The sequence below is a fragment of the Lepeophtheirus salmonis genome, chromosome 5 (genome assembly GCF_016086655.4).
Source record: "Lepeophtheirus salmonis chromosome 5, UVic_Lsal_1.4, whole genome shotgun sequence".
NCBI classification, from domain to species: domain Eukaryota; kingdom Metazoa; phylum Arthropoda; class Copepoda; order Siphonostomatoida; family Caligidae; genus Lepeophtheirus; species Lepeophtheirus salmonis.
The window spans coordinates 13,411,772-13,434,507 of record NC_052135.2 but is presented as its reverse complement, the minus strand read 5'-3'; the positions used below and the strand labels follow the sequence as shown (position 1 = coordinate 13,434,507).

General features: G+C 29.0%; 1 protein-coding gene across 1 annotated transcript in view; it reads left to right on the top strand.

Moving 5' to 3' along the window:
- Positions 1 to 22,736, top strand: part of LOC121117075 (cell adhesion molecule Dscam1-like) — a 219,158-nt gene that overhangs the window by 67,801 nt on the left and 128,621 nt on the right. Inside the window, 5 exon segments of the mRNA XM_071888296.1 lie at positions 1,010 to 1,316; positions 4,127 to 4,298; positions 4,938 to 5,185; positions 9,779 to 9,905; positions 17,763 to 18,214. Coding sequence (XP_071744397.1) covers positions 1,154 to 1,316; positions 4,127 to 4,298; positions 4,938 to 5,185; positions 9,779 to 9,905; positions 17,763 to 18,214 — 1,162 coding nt within the window. The 5' untranslated portion in view covers positions 1,010 to 1,153.

Sequence of the window (22,736 nt, the reverse complement as noted above, 5' to 3'; positions counted from 1 at the left end):
ATCTAAAAAAGAAGGATTTTATTGTGATTTGTATGTGAAGTATGTTTTCCGGAAGGGAGTTTTTACTCTGCTTTCGGATTCAAATATGTCAACCTTTACATGTTCATATCTCGATTTTAATGAAGATACTAAAATACTTGAAATTTTGCATAAAGCATGGTCTTATTCGTTTAAACAAATGGTGTAATTATGAATGGAATCCATGAGTTAAGGTTTCATCCGTCTGATGAACTGAATTAGAATGACAACTAATCCCCTTATATATAAACAGCAAAATATTATTCTCATTTTTTAACTTGAAGAAATCCCATAACATTAAAAGAAACTAAAAAATATATAGAAAAGACAATAACACAAGCAGAAAAAACCTCATTCATTTTTGGGGGATATAACTACATACATGACTTTGACAAAATATATATATGACTTCTCTAAGAAATACCCAACAAACTCAAATAATTTTGATGTATATTGTCAGAAAGTTGATTTCATAACCTTCTAAACTTATATTATATTTTCATAGCCATATTGATCAATATAAAGTTTAATTCTTCTTGATAGGGGGTCAATATACATTGAAATAAAATATATTGTACATAGCAAAGCACTATATTCAACCCTTCTAAACAGTTCCATGCTCAACGGTAGCATATAGCTAACTAAAGCATGCCGAGCTTTTGAAAAGTAGTGTAGTGTCGACATCTACTATTAAGTAATGACTAAATAACGCTGGGATATAGGTGTAAAACCACTTTTTTGGATCATCTATGGACAACATTGCTATTATTTCTTCTACCATATTGCATACTATTTGTCAACAAATTGTTTAATAGGTAAAAAAAACATTAATCACACTTCTCTTCACAAAAATATAGCCTAGCATCTTGATATTTGTAACTAGGTATTCAATAAATAATCCAGTATCCTACAATGTTGATATTATGTTATATATATTCTTGAATCAGTCATAAATTTAATAAATTAAAAATGCAATTCTTATTCATTTCAGTTGATGGTCTCACCTATCACCATTCCTACTTTGAGTCTTCCAAGGAGGATGAAGAGGAATCTGCAGAATTAAATAACTTTCTCCGTCCCCCAGATACTCGCTCCTCCTCTCTAGAAGGACTTCGATGGATTGTGGAGCCTCCAAATGAAGCAGCTTTCTCTAATAGTACTGGACTTCGATTGGAGTGCATTGCTCGAGGGAAAAACGTTCAGGTTCAATGGTATCAAAGGGATACAAAAATACGAACGGATCCAACGGGCCTTCGTTTCGTCTCTGATAATGGGACACTCACGTTCTTTCCATTCAGGTAATTGAGATGCATATTTGGTGAATTACGAGTCAATCGTTTATAAATCAAGAATAAGAGATAATGTCACATTCATTTTTTTACATCATATATACATAGAGCCCAAAATTTCATAGGCCAAGTACTTTGGAAAATTAAAGGCCTTCTATACACATTTCTAGGATGAGTTTAAGATGCCCAAGATTGTTAACTATATTTATGAATCTTTATTTGAATTATGATACTCAATTTGCCCGTGATAGGCCCTTTCAACAATAACATCTATTTATTTATATTTTTTTTTCATAGTCATTCTCACTTTTTGCTACCTTAGGGCCCCATTCATAAGTCAAACGTTTTTAAAACGATGCTGTACTTATTTTGTCCAGATTTTAAAAGTTTTACATCCACACACAAAAAAAAAATGAACAATGTATCTAATGCGAATCTTATTATTAGAGAAGAGAAAATGAGCGTATTCGGCCTGTAAAAAGTAACTCCTTCTCTTAATTTGTACAATTTACTTGTATAAGTTCTTTACACGTAAACGGTCTTGTCAAATTCTTCCACTCTTGAGGATGTTCTCACAAAATATAATTTTATGTAAAGCGGAATACCGATTTCGGGTAGATCAAGCCCAAAATGGGTAAATGTTTTGTGTTGACGAGTCAAATCTATACAATGAATAACTAGATGGAAGCATGAGCAATTGTTGTACAATACTCTCTTAGTAGTATGTGTATGTACAATATATTTTTTTCTCTTTCTTTTTTCAAATGGTATATTTATTTTATAAAGAAGAAATAAAAATACGTTTTTTTTTCTTAAGAATGATTCAGTGAAAAAAAAAAAAAATAGTTGTACATCCATATGACAACATGATGAACATAAACTTGAAACTTAAGGATTATAATTCTTGATACTAGTGATGGGATGATTCTAAAAAAAAATCCGATACCTTTGCAATTCCACTAAAAAATTCCCCATATCGATTCCGATTCCCTTTCGTTTATATTTTAAATAATAGTTAAAACTAACATTTTACAATCAGGGACTTAATGATTCTAGAAAACTTGTTATTTTTTTTTTTTTATTTAAAATATTAAATTTTTGGAAAAAAAAATTCCAAATATACGATTCCATATAAATTTTTTTTTCTTTTTTAATTTTAAAAACCCATGGCTATTCCCAAACATTAAATTTTTTATACAAAAATTTCAAAAATCAACAATTATTCACAAAAGGCTATTTTTTTTTTCATTACTATATAAGTATAAAAAGTTTGTACATTATTTTCCCGATGCCGATTTCAGAAAAAAACACCCAATTCTCCGATTCCGATTTATCGTCCCATCACTACTTGATACTCCTACTATAGTCAGTCTCCCCTAGATTCTCAGTATTATTATTATTATTAAATAATATCTCTGTCTTCTTGAATAGAGGGGGATACGAATGAAGGAGATGACAAAGGGGAAGGAACTTAAATAGTGTATTATTTATGTAGACGATTACAGCATTCAAGAATGCTGAGCTAATTTCATCTTAAGGGAAGAAATAAAGAATGGAACATTCAATAAAGAATCGTTTTATAGCTGATAATTACGATTATATTAACAGTACAACATAGCGATATGGGGGAGGAGGGGGGGGTCATATTTGAAAAAAAAAAAAAAGAGTAGACAAAAAGTATATAAGGCTTGCCAACCCAAAAACAATCTCGAACAAAAATCACAACATTATGCCATATCAATTTAATTGTTCTATTTCATAAATTTGAACATACTATTTTGGTAAATTATGAGCATCCTATTCTATGCAAAGCTCATAATTGATATTAAAATTACAGCATATTTACTATAAATTAAAAAGTACATTAAAAAGTACAAGATCCCCACTAGTCTCTCTGTTTGTGAACGCATGTACTTAATATAATTGAAGTCTGTCTTTCATAAACTTTGTAATTATATTAAGTAATTGTTGTACTTTTGTACAAAAAAAAATTATGAGCTATAAATGCTAATTTCTCTGATACCCTGAGATATAAGTTAGCTTTTGCCTAAGCGATTATCTGATAACTCAGAGAATTCTGACATTTTCTTTCAAATAGAGTAGTTGTTTTGGGAACAGGGGAAAATTAGACGATTTTGAGGTAATGTGAGTACTACTTGCCACTACAGGGGCGTCCACAGGGGTAACGTCCTCAAATAAAGGAATTTCTACTTTTTATGAAAAAAACTTTCTGGTCAGAATGAAATTTTTTACACTAAATTAGGGGTAAAAGTTTAATTTTTCTAAAAAGCCATAGATTTTTGAACTTTTTCCTTTGAAAAATTTAATTTCCTGTGAATTACTAGGTATTTTAGAATTTTTTTTGGAAAAAACTTGATATACGAACTTTTCTTTCAAAAAATTTAATAAAGAACATATAATTGATTAAATTTCTTATGAAAAGCTATAGATTTTTGAAATTTTTTTCAATTTTGTTTTCTAAAAAATCCAAAAATAAAGCCCCCTCCTCAATATAATCATACGGACGTTCTTACACTAGTTTGGAGTAAATTAATTTGACAAGTATTCTTGGGGTACCTTTAAAACAAGTCACCCGACTCCTAAAATTGATTATAGTATATCATTTTTCCATAAATTTTACAATGTTTAACCCCAGTTGCCTGTACCTTCAAATGGTATGTGGAAATAGTTTATTAATACAAATGTAAGGTAATTAGACTCAAACTACAAATGTTCATAATCCATACTCACTTTTGAGAAAAATTATAATCGCAGCTTCCTTTTGATAATAATATACAATTTTCCTTTTGTTCGTTTAGGGGGAGACGATTACCGAGAGGAAATCCATCATGGAGTCTATCATTGTAGAGCTCAAAACAAATTCGGGATCATCATTAGTCGAAATGTTAAAATTCAAGCAGTTGTAGATGAGGAATACTCTGTCACAGTCAGAGACGCATATGTTATTCGCGGAAACACGGCCATTTTAAGGTGAAGAGTGCTTAGCATTTATTTTAAGGAAGCGTTTAATACAGCAAGGGCGTCCGCAGGATTATATGTAGGTGTATGAAAGGTTAATAGAAATACAAGGTTAGACCATTATTTATTCGGCCTTGTTAGAATTTTAAATTTGATGTATCGTACCGACTACTTCGCCAGATAGGCAGATTTTGACAAAACACGCAACCAATCATAGCCTATGACGTCACTATTGCTAGAACTTTGAATGAAATGTATCGTACCGACTGCTGGGAAAGAAAAACAGATTTTAAGAAACCATGCAACAACTCATACACTATGACGTTAATATTAAAAAGCATGGTGGAATTCAAATATTAGTCGATATGGTATAAACTTTTTATTTCTATTAACCTTGGGTCTATGGAATTTTTTTTTTTAAATACAAAAATTAAATTATTTGAAGTAATATTTCAAATTCTATAGCTACTAAAATAATTTTTTTTTTTTTAGAAAAAATTTGAAAAATTAAATTAAATTTCAAATATTAAATTTTCTAGGAAAAAAAATCCTATATTAAGCTTTCTAGTAAAAATGAAAAAATCCTCCCCTCCCTGCGGCCCCCTCCTCCAGTATAACGATCTCTATTATCTTCTTTCCCTTTTTTTTTAGGTGTGAGATCCCTTCGTATGTGGCGGATTATGTTCATGTCACAAGTTGGGTCCATGAGGAAGGAACGGCCATTGAGATATTTCCAAGAAAGGATCCACGAGGGAAATACACGCTTCTCCAATCTGGGGCTCTTTTAGTGCACCATACCTCTAGCTATGATACCTATAAAAAATACATTTGTAAGACCGAACATACTCTCACAGGACTCAGAAAAAGGAGCTCGGCTGAAGCAAGGATCATTCTTACAGGTAAGGAAACTTATTATTATTTTTTTTTTTGTTGCATTTCTCTTATTGTAACTCAAAAGTAATATATTGATTTTAATCAAACAATTATAATTGACGTGTTAATAATAAATGAGAGACGAAGGAATTTAATAGGTCAATAATAAATAAACTTATATATTAATTAATTATATTGAAAACGATGTTATTACAATTAGTATGTGGGATTTTTTTAATGTTCTAATTAGAATGGATATATTATGTGCATTAGACTGTTCTGTTTTCGGGTTAGTATATTTTTACCCGTAGACAAAGACCTTTTCTAACGGATACAATAATAAAACTTAAATTTGAAGCATCTCAGGCCAGTTTAGGCGTGGTACTGGTATTTTGATCTCTTTTACAGCATGATACCATTGGTTTAAAATGGTACTTTGTATTTGTAATGGTGCGATTAAAAAAAAAAAACCCGATGCCCATTCCGATGCAATTCCTGTAAAAATTCCAAATTCCTATTTCCATTCCTTAATATTTTAAATATTAGTTATACCATTTTGCAATCAGATTCGTCCACAGGTCTACCTATATTGGGGGAATTCCAAAATCAAATATTAAATTTCTTGTTTCAAATAAACAATTTGATATTTGATAAATTCTTTAAAATCAACAACTATTCACAAAAAAATATCCAAAATCCAATGCTTTTCACAAAAAAAAAAAAAAAAATTGCGAAAAATTTCAAAAATCTACAACCTTTCACAAAAAAAAAAAAAAAAAAATAGGAAACAAATTTAATAATTAAATTTCTAACGTAATTTTTTTTAAAAGAAGCAAAATCATTGACAGTTGACCATAATTATATTTTTGTGTTAGCAAAGTAATGCTATGCACACGATCACTGAAATTTAGGTATACTGTATATTATTATAATAACTAACAAGCACATGCGATTATTTATTGCTTCGGCATCAGTGATCAGGGAAAGTGGAACATTAATCCTGATCTTATTTTATTTAATTTTGAATTTCGAATGAAAAAATAATAAAATTTTGGTACAAATATCGTCTAATTTTAGTTTCGGATATGGATCCGAAGGTTTGGCTACTCAAAATTTACCCCAGTATTTATTTCTAAAGATCCGAACCGACCCGTATCCGAGAAATTGTGGACCTTTCCTATCTTTACACTGGATACAAAAATATCCAAGGATTAACTTTCCATTTTGACACAATTATAAATATTTCAAATTAAGGATCCTACGGAAAATACTTTGCTAGAGAAAGGCCCTTGAATGGCACTGACATAACTAAATATTTATTATTAACAAATTCAGAGAAGAGATGCTGACATATATGTATATCTGAGAGAAATTGAGGTTAAGTCTTTACATCTATTTATCATTTTCTAGTTTATCTATTTTTTGTTGTTGTTGCTTATTTTTGTGGGAAGAAGTATTGGGACTTATTAATAAACAAACCGTAGCGGAGTGAGAGATGTAACATTGATTCAATTTGGCTACATATATAAATTCCTTGCATTATAATGTTCAAAAATATCGTTAAAAACAATGTTCATTACTGTATAAAAATGAATTAAAAATGAGAAGAGGAAGGTCACCAAAGGAATCAATAAATGTTGTGTACAAGTTTCATTTTAATTCCTCTTGAAATGCCTTATTTAACCACGACATCAATCACTTTAATTATTAAAAAGTGTATTTCATTTTGATATGTTAAAGTTTCTTATTTACTATGTACCTTATATATATATATAGGGGGTCCTAAAGATAAAGCAATTATCATTGTGATTAATATTGGATAAGTAATACATTGTAAATCAAAGCAATTATCGTCTACTTATAATACATCACTGACAAGCCATCAAAATATCTTAAGAAAATGTATGTAATAATCTTCTTAAATTATTGTAAAAAATAACAATGACTTAGTCTTTTAAATAGCATTACTCATAATGACTTGAAAATAATTTTTAAGTGACCATTCTTTAAATTGTCAAAATTAAAAAAAAAAAAGAAGCTCACCATTCTTAAAAATTTTAAATCATAGTTTACTACTTTTTTATTGCAACATTCGAAAAAATTATAACATAAGTTTTTTAATCATTAGAAAGCTTTTCAGCGATGTATTATACTTGTGTTTTATTGTTTTTGTATCACTAATCTAAATGTAGATATCCACCTCAAAAATGATGTTGGAATTGTCTAACAAATTCTAAATTTAATTTTTTTAGTAGAACAGTGATGCCACATAGCAAATTTGAGTTATATTTGTGTCCTCAAAAACATTTAGGTATCGTGGTATGACCACTAATTAAATCAGTGGTAACAGAAAAGTTTATAACTTAATACTCTTTCTAAAAATGTTTTTTACCACAGAGAGCCCTAAACTTTCCTCTAGTGTCAAAAACTCTATACGTAATTTATCTGGAAGATGTAAATTAATCTGTCTTGACATCTTATCTACTCTCCTTCTAAACATTTTTTAATAAAAATTAAACGTTAACTGAGCATATTTTCTACAACTTACGAGTATAAGAATTGAGGGGCATATTGCTTCAATTGATGTCTTTTTGTAGGACTTATACTCATTACGCCACATAAATGGACGTGCTTATAAATGAAATCAAAGTGTCTCTGATATACCTTGTCTCAAAGTATGTTGGATACGTAATATACTTCATTCGTGTATGTACCTTCATATTTATGTAATTCTTAATAACAGAGAGGTAAAGAAAGAAAAATTAGATCCCTTGAATCATCCATCATTGTCTTATATAAATATTTATGCACAATATAAGTATATAATATCATAGGTATATAGAATATACATATATAACACAGGGGAACAATTACGGGAGGGGGGATTTTGTAGAAATTAATTGAATACAATAATCGAATTTACTTCAAAAATACAAAATGAAACAAAAATCCCGTGCGATGCATAATTTTTAAATAAACCTTTTTTGAATTATACATTGAATATTTTTCTATAATATACGCAAAGATATTCCTCATCACCATTATTGTGAATAAGTTATCAGGGTCTAAAGAAGAGTGTTGTTTTTTCTCATTTTTTAGCCTAAATGCGGGAATCTATCAAGTTCTAAACAAGATATAGAATCAATAACATCCATTTATAACCAAAAAACACTTTTACATAAGTTATATTAGTCCAACTTTTAATTTGGGGACTTTTTTTAGTGGTAAAAAAGGAATCTAAACGATAATAGTCCCAAATGTTTATAATTCCAGATATTTAAGAATTCAGATGACTAAGAGAAAAACTGAGATAAGTTTATGATTCTGCGCTCAAATATAAATTCCTTTTTTGACTTCAATTCATTTGTATAAAATGAGTTTTCCCCCTGTTTAATTCATAAAACGAACATAATGTAATGAATGCATAAAAAATACCAAAATAAAATGAAAGCATCAATGAGGCATGAGGTTTATTAACTTATATTAGTTTGATTAGTTTGTCACTTTGATCACTCTATACAGTGATCCCTGATTTATCATATGTATACTTATATAGTATATGTTAAGCATTGTATAAAAAAAAATTAACTTAGAAAAGTAATAAATAGTTAAATATCAAAAATAAATAAGAATCAGAAAGGCAATGAACATTATTTCTACATAAAATTATGAATTGCTGGCATGTAAAAATAATTGAAATCTTGCATGAATTTAGGTCAACTTATATTTGATACAACACTGCTATATAAAGAGTTGCATTAAATATGAGTTGAGGACTCTCTTTTTTTCTCTCTCTCTCTCTCATTTGTTATTATTATTATTTCATTCTTGAGGAGAGAACAGCAAAGTATTAAACAATTACGTGTGAATGTACGTATGAAAAATGAAGAATACGTCTAATTATTTCCGGGAGAGTTATCTTCTAAATTAGTTACCCCTTTTTTAGTGAACTTGGATTTTCTGAATCCCAAATTCAATCAATTGCTTCAAATCTGTTTAAAATAGATTTTATAGCGGGAATTTTTAAACATGCTTCTCAAACATACATAAAAATAGACGCAAGTCCTTGTTTTTGTCAAAAAAAAATTTTTAGGAATTAATTTTAAATTTTGCAAATTTTAATGAACTTTAAGTAAATTTCCTTTTTCCCTTTGTTAGATACTTAAACGTGTTGCAACTAATTTTATATCTGCTGTTAATCTATATATGCCACTCAACTTAATCAAAATTAACTATTACATTTTTATTATCTAAAATTTCTTAAAATAATTAATATTTTATAGAAATTTGTATCAAAAATAAAATTATATTGGTTTACCTACGAGCATAATAATCACAAATTTAATTTCGTTATTATGATTAATTTAAAAAACTAATGCTTATGAAGCATTTTTTTAAATATTTACAAGTGCAAAATTTATTAAATAGTTTGGAATTCTTGGAGAAAAAAAAATTCGGGGTAACTTTTCAACCCAGTTCACTTAATACGGAAAAAAGATATTCACTAACGGAGGGTTAAACAAAGTTGATCTATTCTTCAACGTCTAATAAATCAGGGCAATATATGTACAACTTACAGACTCATACATGATTAACTGAAACTTTTTTTTTCTTTTCAGATCCAAAAGGACCTGTTATACCCAAAGTCATTGAGCCTCGTACTCAACAATTGGAAATTCGACATTGGATTGGTGAGGACATACTTCTTCCCTGTGTCTCTCAAGGCTTCCCCGTACCAGAGTCCACGTAAGTTCTAACAACTTCTCATTCTAAATCTTTATAAATAAAAATATTTTATTTGTCTGTAATTAATGTGCGTAAATTCGTTTCCCGGTCACACCTAGAGAAGCAAATATTCATATAATATATATATTGACTTCAACTTCCTATGTCAGATGAATGAATTATTGTACTAAAATATCCACTTATATTTATTTGATGCAACGCCATCTGCCCAATACGGGAAAATTAGGGTGTTATTGTCCTTATTTAGGACTTTTCAACCCTCTTATTTATCCTTGAAAAACTTCACAAACTTTTGAAGAGTTCAAAGCATCATTTGAACTATTACTATAGATAATAAAGTTCCTAATTTTACTAACTGAATTAGTCCATGCAAGAAAATAGTTTGTTATTATTCTTAATTTTGCCCTAATTGAATTCAATGTAATGATGCCATTTAAAAATATGATGTTATGGGACGACTTTAACGTTTTGGCGCGTCATTATTGTATATTATGGGAAATTAATTCACCTTTAATAATTTAATTTTTGGGAAGGCTGAATCTTTATAAAATGACTTCACACCAACACTTTTTTTCAAATTATCATAATGATTATTTCCAATTATTTACGAGTATTTAGAACTCGTCCATATTTTGTTGGGTTAATATGCAATGATTGTTAAAATCATAACAACCAAATGTTTTGTATAACTCAATACCTACACATTGTTTTATCATCTTCTTTTTGCTTTGATTTTATCAGTAGTTAGTTACAAATATTAAGTTGATCAATAAATATTTTCCCTTGGAGTCAAACTTTTCATGAAATGAGAAACACTTTGAAAAAATTACATTTTGAAGGTTTTGTATGAAGAATACCACCTTGGATATGTAGTTATTTTTATGCTGAAAAAGTTCATTTGAAGTGTATATAAATTATACAGATTTCATATACAAAAAATATAGTTCTATAAGGTCTAGTTTAGCTAAAATATTGATTTCAATTTAATTTTATTGAGGAAAAATGATTAAGAGGTTGATAAATATAATTTCACTTGTTTATCTAAATATACTTGGATTTATTTAGTTTCTTTTTTTTATATAATGTTTTTCATTATCACGGAATTTTAAAAATATCAAGACTTAACCTCGATACATTAGAACATGATAAGTTACTTAATTGATTTTGGGAGGTATAAAGAGAGAATTATTAAAGATATTCTGGACTAAGTCGAACTACATATTTATTATTAATATTCCATAGGTGAAAAAAATGGATAAAGAAACAATATTCATCAACTTTCTAATCACGTATTTAATTTTTCTTTCTTTTTCCACTGTTTTGAATATTTTTTATTTTTCATAGTAACCATTTAAAGTTTTCTCCTGCTTTCCCCTTTTTTTCTGTCTTGCTTCCATTCTTACATATATGTATGTATAAGGAGTGATTAATTAAAATAGTCATTTATATTTATTTATTACTTAATGACTTTAATCCGTAGGTAATGTTTCATTCATTTGTCTTGTCCTTTTGACAAAGAGAAAAGAAGGAAAAAATCACTTTCATTATACGTATTATTGTACATGAGTGTCTTCCTTTACTTTCTATATAATTGTATCTATAATATTAATTTGTACAATCGCAAGACATTGTAATCATTAGTCGATTAATGAAAGAGATTTTATTTTTCTACAAATCTATTTTTATGTACATAAAAGATTCAAGATTCATTCAAAAATCCCTACGTGGTGAAATAACACACAAGTAAAGAAAAGGATAAAGTATAATACATTAATTTAAATCATATATAGAAACTACCCAATATTTTATTGACAAATTTTGGTCAATTATAAACTATGGATTCAAATTTCTGGAATCAGTTGAGATAATTAAGAATTTTTACTATAGTTTACAACCTTCCTTTGTTTTATGATACTTAAATTGGCTCCGATATGGCATTTCAAATTTAAACTATCATTTTTTTAATTTTTTCATTAGGACAATGCATTTTCCTTACCTTATGTACAATTTTCCGCCGTTCCAAATGATTAATTCAAATGATTTGTTGATCGAAATTGACGATAATCATTCGTCCAAAAATACAAATATAATTTAGTCTCAATTTTGAGAAAATGCATTCTAGCATGCTTTTGAGTTGATGAAAAGAATTTAAAGTCCTAAAAGACCTTGATAATATGTGATGAGTGTCATTAGTAAAAAGAAATTTTTATAGCCTACAAATACCTACCTACATATCCTCCCCATGACGTCAAGTCATGTGGATACTTTGTAATTCATTGAAGGAGTGTTACTTAAAGAAACATATTATGTTGGCATGAGGTTGTCTTAGCTATAGTGCCAAAAAGTATGAGGCTTTATGATATCAATAGATCAAATAAGGATGCTCTAATTCCTTTGAAGATACATTATATATACGAGTATGTACATAATATAAGCTTCACTTGTCAATTCAAGAGCCATATAATTATAAAATGGACTAGGGAGAGTGTGAAATGAGGAAACACGGAAACACATCAAGGGATCATTTATGAACATATTTCAGAAAGTTTGTCAGTTTTTTTTTATACACATGTAATTTGAGATTACAGCAAAGAGAAATTCATCTTTTTTATTCATCAACTTTGACCTAATAAAGTTGAAAGTGAGGATAGGTCTATGTTTACATGGTGTACAGCATTCATATTTTGAATTACTTTTGTAAAGTTTTTGAAATTGAGCTCTTCTGAGAGATGAAAATATCAAAAACAAAATGGTTTAAAAAAAAAAGTAGAAATATGAAAAAGGAGTCATTTCAGAGAAGGCAATTATTAGTGGGGAAAGGCGTTGTGGAATACTAATCATGATATTAATCAAATGAACACCTTAATGTGTACGTGAGTACACATTATGTCCCTTCTAATAGCCTAAGCTTATTAAGTTTAAATAAAAATAGGGTCAGTGCTTTGTTAAAGTTCTAAGTAGTTGGTAACTTTTTTTTTTTTTTTTTTGAAGTCTTACAGTAGTATAAAATTCATTGGATTCTATTAGTGATGGGACAATTAATCGGACTCGGAGAAACGGGTGTTTTTTCTGGAATTGGCATCGGTAAAATAATGGTAATTTTTTTATTCCGATTCTTAAGTATTAATATTCATAACAGGGATATTACTTTTCTAAGTTATGAAAAAAAATAGTCCCCCCTCCCAAATTAAGGAATTTTTACTTTGAACTACAAAATTTAATAATTTCTATGAACAAATTATTTTTATGATCCCTTTGGGTCTGTTGCAAATTTCACTCTAAATGTAGCCATAATTGATAATCGCAATAAAAGAATTAAAAATTCATTAATTTTATATAAAAGAGGCAATATCGAGGCTAATATAAAAGTCTTAAATCCAATACAGATTCAAAACTATAGCTAAAAATCTTGGGTATCTTAAATCATACTACCAATTTAAATACAAAGCCTATAACTGACCTAGATCGGGCCATGAAATATTGGGCTGTATGTTATATAGGAAGTAGAAAAATAAATTTGGATTTTCCCCTTCTATCAATTTTTATTCAAGATTATTTCAATGTTGACACACCACATATGTATATTGCTACATAATAACTACACCCATATTTTATCATCTTTTTTTGTTTTGTTTTTTGTTTTAGAGTTTTGGGATATCAAATTTCATTTTGTATCTTATTTATGTGCATACATATATGAAAATGTTCTATTTGAAGCATTTACAGTGTGACTTGTTTTTGTAAACTACTCATGGTTAGTGGATTTCCATATTTTTTAACAAGAAAATCAATACTTTTTCTATTCTATGCTTCACTGATTATCCATTCTGTTTTTTTCTCTCTTCCTATTTTCCTTCAACATTTACACCCTTAGACGACTTCAGTCTTTGTAGTATGTATTTTGTATACAATATACATATGTACATTTTAGCCCATTTAAATGTATTTTTTTTTCTTCTTTCCTTCTTGGTATACAGAGGGTTTGATAGAAGAGAGAGAGGGGGGAATAGTTCAATCACTTTCAAAATTCAATTTATACAATGTGTACATAAGTTAAATGTATTTTGAAGTGCATATCTATGGTTATAATATGTACGAGTATGTAGTGTTAATTTGGTTCTTATTTATTCAGTCCAGTCCAGTTCAGTCTTAGTCAGCCCTTGAAGTTTTACCTAAAAATATGGATGGTTTATTAAGGCAAATAAGATATGTTGCAAAAAATATTAATGTTTGTATTATAATCTCTAGGTATCTGTACATACATATATACAAGAAAGTGTACGTGTGTCCTTTATGCGTACCTACACTGTTGAATCTAGGATGTTAGAATTCTGTATCAGTCTCTCTTTTGAACCTGGTCAAGCTAAGACGATGTTGGCGATTTTTGAGGGGGGGGGGAGTCAAATAAGGGGTCTTATCCTATACCCAACACACAAGACACATTTTTTAGAGCTCAACCAGACTAGATAGGGGGTTGATTTAAAAAAAATCAAACAGTGATTGGCGTCTCAAAAAACAACCATTCGAATAACTACGTTTTATAAATTCATTAAAAATCAAAAAAAGATATATGCAAAAAAAAAATCTATGAAAATTGCAATTTCGTTTTTTTTATATGCAAAAAATTTGTAAATTAAGTAAAGTTTGTAGAAATTTGACAAATACAAAATGGATGTTTAGCTGAAATATCTGTCATTTTCTGAATAATTTTTCCATTGTTTTCATTATTTGTCTCATTTTCTTCATCAAACATCAATTTTTTTTTAAATGACAAAAAACAATGCATTTTGTACAAAAAAATTAGATTCTATCTTTTAAAGTTGAGTATTTTCAATTGCTAAAACAATTTATTTGATATTTGTTGAAATATATGTAAAAATGATCTAGTTATCAGGGATTATTATTTGGAGAACAATATTATCCATAACTTCTTTGTTTTTGCAAGTACGAAAAAATATTTTTAGGTTCGTATTTATTTTACAATGCCAATAAATTATATTATCTATTATTTTTTTTTTTTTTAATGTGATTTTCTTCACAAATTTTGAATTTTGCATTTTTTTGAAAAAAATAAAAACTGAACATAAATGTTGGTAAGTTATTTGACGTTTATAATACAATATTTAATTTGTTAAATTCATAATTATTTTACTAAGGTTACAAGAGACAATAGTAAGAGTATTTGGGGGCTGCTGCTATGATGGGACTATGTTGATCAAAAATCCATACCTATTAACAAAAAATAAAATTCTTTGAAAAAAATTCAAATATTCAATTTTTTGCGATGCTGTAATTTCCCCGAATGAAGAAAGAAAATTCAAGTAAAAAGCAAAATATATTTTATTTGGGAGGGCTACACCCCTCTAGCCCACCACTTGTGGACGCCCCTGTAACAGTTATGATAACTATAATTATTAGAGTTTTATAAATATGATTTTAACTCGTGCGATATTTTTTTGTAGTTGCCAATCTCAAGAGTGATTTTTTTTTATTTTCCAAGGCTGGTATAATTTTTCTATAATTCTTGAAGAAAGGACATCTAAGTATTGAGTAAATATGTTTGAGTTGGCTCATCAATCAAGGAGAGTAACGCTAAGTAGTGGGACTAACCTTGTAAAAGTGATGATCAAATAATGAGTCTATGTCCTTGCAAGCTGCTTTCTTCCAAAACATTACCCAAAGTGTAAGGTCGATTATCCCAATTTCCAGTTGGTTTTGTTAAAGCCTTCCGGCACGTCATATTTTTTACAAATATAAATATAACACACTATAAGTAAGGATGTGGAGTGAACGAACCTGACTAAGTATGAAGCAATTCCTAGGTATAAGTCGCTTTCACTAACGTCACACATTGAATTATCAGCCGAATGATTCCCCATGCAATAAACATCTAGTTGATCATATATTTTTAAATAAAATGGTCAAGTTTAAAAAAATAAAAAACCTTTTTGAAAAAGACTTCACCTGTCTGTATTGAATACAATTTGATGCAAAGAAAAAAAGTGATATTTGAATTTAATTAAATATATAAGTACATTAAAAATATATCTATGAAAATGGCTAGATTTTTACAATTACTTTACTTTGGATTGATTAATTAGTAAGCAGAAAAGTAAACAAATTGGAGAAAAATATATAATCCCTGGGGATGAAGATATTGTCTACGGTTTACACTTTGTAAATAAGAATGTGTAATGTTGGTTATAATAGGTGAATTAAAAAGTTCTGATCGTTTTTTCTCTTTATTTTGACAAAATAAATAATCATAGGTAGATTATCTGATTTAGATGGTTCCAAAAGGTTTTGTGGCTAATTTTCATTTCCTGGGTAATATAGTAAGTTCTCACATGCCCGTCCAAAACGACAATTTCCATTATTTTATCGGCATTTTCGACGTCCATATTACTAGAATGGAATTGTTGGAAACACTGCGTTGCCATTGCATTCGATACTGTATTGACTCCATGAACAGCACTTTTTTTTTGCCACCTGATATTCTTTTTCACCTTTGAAGTAGTTTTGAAGTAGGTATCGATTTTTTTATTTTTGTTTTCTTTTTGGAATTATGTAATACACAACCGGCTTTACCAAACACAAAACTGTGCATGTACTTTTTTTAAGTGTACGCTTAACCATTTAGCATATTTAAGCTATTTGGGTTCCAATTTATTAATCGGGAGATATAGCTCACTAAAGACATCTAGCAAAAAACACTCAGAACTTTTACTTAACCCAATATGAATATCTATAATACTTTATTAAAGTTTGATATACGTAAAATAAAGTGACACATGAGAGAGACATACATATTTTGGATTGACCGTAAAGGTTTAAATCCTTTTCAAGTCAGTCATTCCCATTTTGACATCCATTTTGTTCACCATTTTCCTAGACCTGAATAAAAAGGGTATTTTATTTTTATAAAATTTGGTTGTTTGTACCCCCATGATGACCGACATCAGCAACGCTTACTTCACCTGAAAACGATCTATACCATTATTAACACAAACTAGTTTTGGATACACTACATAAGCTTGCCCACACGTCACACTTTCTTTTTCTATGATCATATCCATCGTAGAAATAGTTGTAATACTTTACATAATGAGATGTGATCTCCTTTGGCCTCATCCTCAGTACACGGATCGACTCCTACTCCCTTTCCACTTAATCAAATAATATAGTTTTCGCATTACTTCATTTAGCAAAGCTATTTCTCCTTATTAAAAGGTTTCTATAATTGAATTGCAGCTTTCTGCTGTCACTATCTCCAATTTTGAGATAAAAAGGGAAAGTATGACGTGCGGGCAAAACTTAAAGAGCCTATACCCCTAGTTTTTTCTCCATACGTTACAAAGCATATATGTAGTCTAACCATGTCAAGTCATTCTACTTTTAATAGGTAGATTTTTAAATATCCTAATCCACCCTGCTATACCCATACCATGCATTTCAGAGGCATCTGCTGGATTATTTATAGATTTTTTAATATTTTTTAATAATATTATAAGTTCCTAGAAGTTAATTGCATGTACATGCATGAAAGATCTGTTAACCCACCTTTATAGACATTTATGCAAGGATGATATCCAGAAAATAGTAATCTCAATCTAATAATAATATATTGCCTCTACGGCAATAGATTTAATTGTGGATTTTGTCTTCTATGAGAAGAAAGGAATCTGCATTTGCCAACGAGTTTTATTTAATAAAAATAACTAGAGCCGTCTGTTAAATTGAACATGGACGGATGTTCTTATATAATTACAAATATAGGGTGTTAAGTAAATCTGATAGTCTAATAAACATAAAAACCATTACTTCAATCTTCTAACCTCTAGACTCTTTTAATTCCAGATGGTTTAAAAAGGACGCAACGGGTCTCCGACAAGTCATTCCCTCAACTCGTTTCCAATTTCATTTGGAGGTTCTCGTCGTGCATCAAATCTCAATCTCAGATGCAGGTCTCTACGTTTGTGTCATGAATAACACTTCTGAAACACGGAGGATTGAAGTGAGCCTCACTGTTTACTCCCCTCTCGAGTCAAGAATCCATCCCATGCAACAAATTGTGGATTTGAATCGCCCATCCTTCTTTAGCTGTACTACATCCGGCTCACCTATCCAAAGTCTGGTTTGGCTCAAGAACGGGGAGCCCCTAGAGGACAAGAGTGGGATTCGTTATAGTAAGAGCGAAAACGGGACTCTGATAATTTTATCAGTTCAAGAAGGGGATGAGGGACTGTACCAATGTGTAATTCAGAATGAGTTGGACTTTGCACAAGCTACGGGATCCCTTCAACTAGGAGGTAAGATCCTCTCTTTTAAAAAATACTGGACAAATCCACGAAAAAAGATTGGAAAAAAATTAACTTTTCAAATTATTCAAATTAAGTTTTCTTTATTGAGTACATAATATTATGAATATTATATAACCTTATGAAGTTATAATATATATTTTTTGATTCATTTTCGAAGGATTTTCTACACATTAAATCTTAGTTCATGTGTTCCTTTTTTTAAAGCTTATTTCACCTACAAAACAGTTGTCTTGCCGAGGCTTTTTAAAGTCTAAAATGCAATGAATACATATACAACAAAAAAACCCAAAAACACGATAATTATAAAGTTGAAATTTGGTACATGTGTTTCAAAATTAAATATTTATGGTTATTACATAATACTTACATGGAGAAATGTGTGGTTTGTAAGAGATGTGGTTAATGAAAGTTGTGGCTTAATACAAACGGAAAATTAAAGTGTTTAATTCAAGTGTTTACATTATATAGGTGGATACAGACATGAAGAAAGTTGAAAGTAATTTTATCGATTTGAATTAGTCATTACTTGAGTGGGAGATGGTGATTCAAAAAGTTTTTTGATCTGTTCAGACTCCCAATTAAATTGTTTAACTAAAAAGACAAATAATTTGTCTTTTTACACACTTCTATTAAATAATATGTTAATTTTAAATAGTTTAAATTAAATTACAAAAAACCAAAGTCCTATAATGGTGTAACCAAAATATTTTTTTATATTTATGGGACTAAGACAAAATTCCACAAATGAATGGTTTTTTTTATTTATAAAATAGTTTATAAAACGACATCATTTATGTATATTAGTGCAGTAGAAATGCTACAACTTATGACATAAATCATGTCATAAGTATGTAGAGGAAGGTCATGGACTGTTACAACAGTTTAGCTTTTAACTGAATGACTCCAGAAATATATTAACCTGAACATTTTGCATAATTATATCCTTTTTAGGTCGGCTTCTATTATTAAATAAATGCAATTGACACCCCCTAAGTAAGTCCTACACTTAGCTGGATCTTTCATAAGCGTAAGAATTATTCGGGTCAATGCGTGATACCTATATAAATGCAATTGACACTTCCTATGTTAAAGAGTTGTTTGGTTAAATATGTGGTTAACTTTTACCTTTTAATAAATGTAAGGGAACCCAAACAGTTTTTTTGTTATAGCATATTTAAACCTAATAATTTGCTTCATCTACGCCTTCTACGAAATCTCTCATCGCATAGCTAAACTAATATCCCCTTTTATAAAATCAACTTTACTCATTTTTATAATCGATTGAAGAAGAATTAAAAAAACGATTTGGAGGTACTTACAAGGTCGATTTTACATGACGGTTAAATAGGACTTCCTTATTTCTGTTGGACCTTTAGCTCCATTGTATATTATTTTGTAGCTCACAAGTTTTACTTATGTTAACCTCTCAAATTAATACACTTTCTATCATAAGCCAGGTATAATCTTTATTAATCTTTCCTGTGCATAAGACGTATCTTATCCAATTTTATCTTTATTTTACTCCAAAAAATTTATAAATAATAAATAAGCCAGAATTTAACAACACTGGCATTTACATCTATCTGCTATTGATCAAATCTATTTGAATATTATACCATCATATTTTCCAGCACAAATTGCATTTAAATGTAACCCGTCAAATATTCCAACTATCCCCGTAGCATTCGCATCAGTAAAAAGATCTAGGTTGAGATAGAAGTTTAGAAAATTAAACAACATATTCAATCAAGTAGTTCCTTGATGGATTAGATCTCAGATCCGTACATTAAAATCGGGAGGACATAAAGCTTATATAGTTTTAAGATAAACAAAGGGTCACGAGTTTTGAAGCTTCTTTTAATAATTCCCAGGTTTTTTTTGGTTTTTTGGTTTTTTTTAGGAATAAATCACAGTTAGACATCTTCATGATCAGATAGATCAGATAAATTAACACTTACTACCCTCTTCAGGCCCTACGCAGCCCAGTTTAACTGACATACTTGCAGGCAATAATAAATAAAAAAGAACCATACAAAATATTAGCAAAATTGCAACGCTAGTTGCAAATGCCCCCTTTTTACTTAACGTTGCAATATCTTAGATTTATCGTCATTGAGTTAGTTTTTTTGAATTGTGATAAACTATACATAATTAATAGCAAATTATTTAAATGATATATGTTACATCAAAAACTGTATTGCTACATACGCACATGTTTAATCCCACGAGATCAGTTTATATTTAATATCTCAAAGGAAAGTTGATAAAAATTATTTATTTTATTGAAGATATTCTACATTGTATTATAGAACTATTAAGTGACCACAGTATTGTTCTAGGCTATTTGTTAAGCTATAAAGCAAAGTTTTTCAGCACTTTTGTAACCTACATTCATTATATAGTCAATTTTAAAAGCTTTTTTAAACCTTTATATATATATACATATGAATTATTAATATAGGGATTGCAAGGGATTTAGGCCTCGTATTGGGGTAATTATTAGAGATGAGGACTCACATAGTGAATAGAAGTTGGGCCAAAAACTATTTTCGGATAATTTTGTTAAATAAATATCCTCACAATACCTTTTGTTGTAATTTTACTCTTGAAAAATTGAAAATAATGAATGTGAAATATTCAATGAGATCAACTTTGTAGATTGTATTGTACATTTTTTGCCTATAGTTTTTTACAGTTCGAGAAAAAGGTGCCTGATGTAACCGCCCATAATCTCTCCAAAAAAGGAATACATTTCCATTCCAGATGAGGGGAAATTGTAATGAAATAAATAAATGAAATACTCTAGAATGTTTTAGAGTAATAATTTTAAGTAGGAATGGGAAAGCCCAGGGAATCTCATTTTTTATGAGTAACAAGGTTTAGAATTTTTAAAGCTTGTTTCCGACTATATGAAGATTTTATATACATAGGTATATATGTATATTCTACTATGACTGCCTCTTGAATACATACACTTAGAGGGGAATGAGTGAAGATAAAAACGAAATCTACATTATTTAAAAAAATGAAGATTTAAGCAAATATAATATATATGAATATAACTAGGGAAAAAAAGGAAACGGAAATGATGAGCATTTACATAAGTAAATAATAAAAAACGATAATAATAAAAATAATAATTTAAAAGCAGAGTCGCTGGTTTTATTATTTATTTAAACTGATAGTTAATAGTAATAGTAATAGCACCATGTCATTATAACAAAGGGCTTTCTCTTTAAATAAGAGGTAAATAAGTACACAAGGAAGGAAGGCATAATCTTTGAATTTTGATTAAATAGCTCCATAATTTAATTTCCCATTTTTCTTCTTTTAACTTTTTGACAATTTATACAAAGTTTTCTGTTAATGTATTCATATGAAGGCAAAAGTACATATGCTTATATACTCTAAATTCAAAACACATAGTATATTTGAAAAGAAAGAAATTACTTTTGTATCCCTCTCTCTTTTTCCTTTTTAAATACAATTAAAATGAAATAAAGTTGAAAAATAAAGTTATCCAAAATTGATTTGTTCTTTTTTTTATTTTTCTCTTTTTCTTCTTTTTGAGTAAGACTGTGGAAGATTATGAATTGATTTTGTAAAAAAAAAAAAAAAAGTTTTGATATCAAAGAAGCTGGTTTTTTCAATCAATTTGAATTGGAAGATTTGGTATAACAATATAACCCATACATTCGTTGGATTTTTAAAAAATTGAAATTTCAGATCTGTGATTATATCCAACTCTTAGTTCTGAGCTTCTTTTCATGATAAATTTGATCAAAAATCCGTAGCTATTCACAAGAAAAAATATTATTTTTGTCTCGCTGCATAATTTGTCCTAATGACGAACAAAAATTATAATAAAAAGTAAAAATTCCTTAATTTGGGGCTGCAACCAACCCCTCCCCACCCCCAAGCCCACCCCCTGTGGACGCCCCTGTCTCTTGCTTGTTGCTAATCAGTTTAAAATTGTCAAATGCCATGAATTCCAATTTGATAGTTCTTGAAGACTTAATATTTCGTAGGCATAATTCAATCATTGATTTATTTTTAGCCAATAATTGTAGTGTATTGTAAACATGGATCATCTACAGATATAAAATGTCACATTTCAGTCAAAATAAGTGCACGTCACAAGAAGATATCGCTCCATATGCATTACAGTGTTCCCCATAGCACAACTAGCTTTTTTCTCCAATCTTAATCTCCAACGTCCAAAATGGATATGGAAAATTTAAAAACAAAACATATGTTCGGTTGCCTTCTGTATATTTCTTGTTGCCAACTGTTAATTATTATTTAGAAAATAGACTATTAAATACATTGAATTGATAATCTTATGAATGCCTGACTATAAAATGACACGAATTCTATAGGAGGGCCCTTAATTGATATAAATTAAAATCAAAACCCTATACAATACCTTTTTTGAGTTTATATTACGTAGTGTCATATGTTTCAAATCATACAACTGTAAAATTATGGAAATTAGTACAAACAGTTGGAA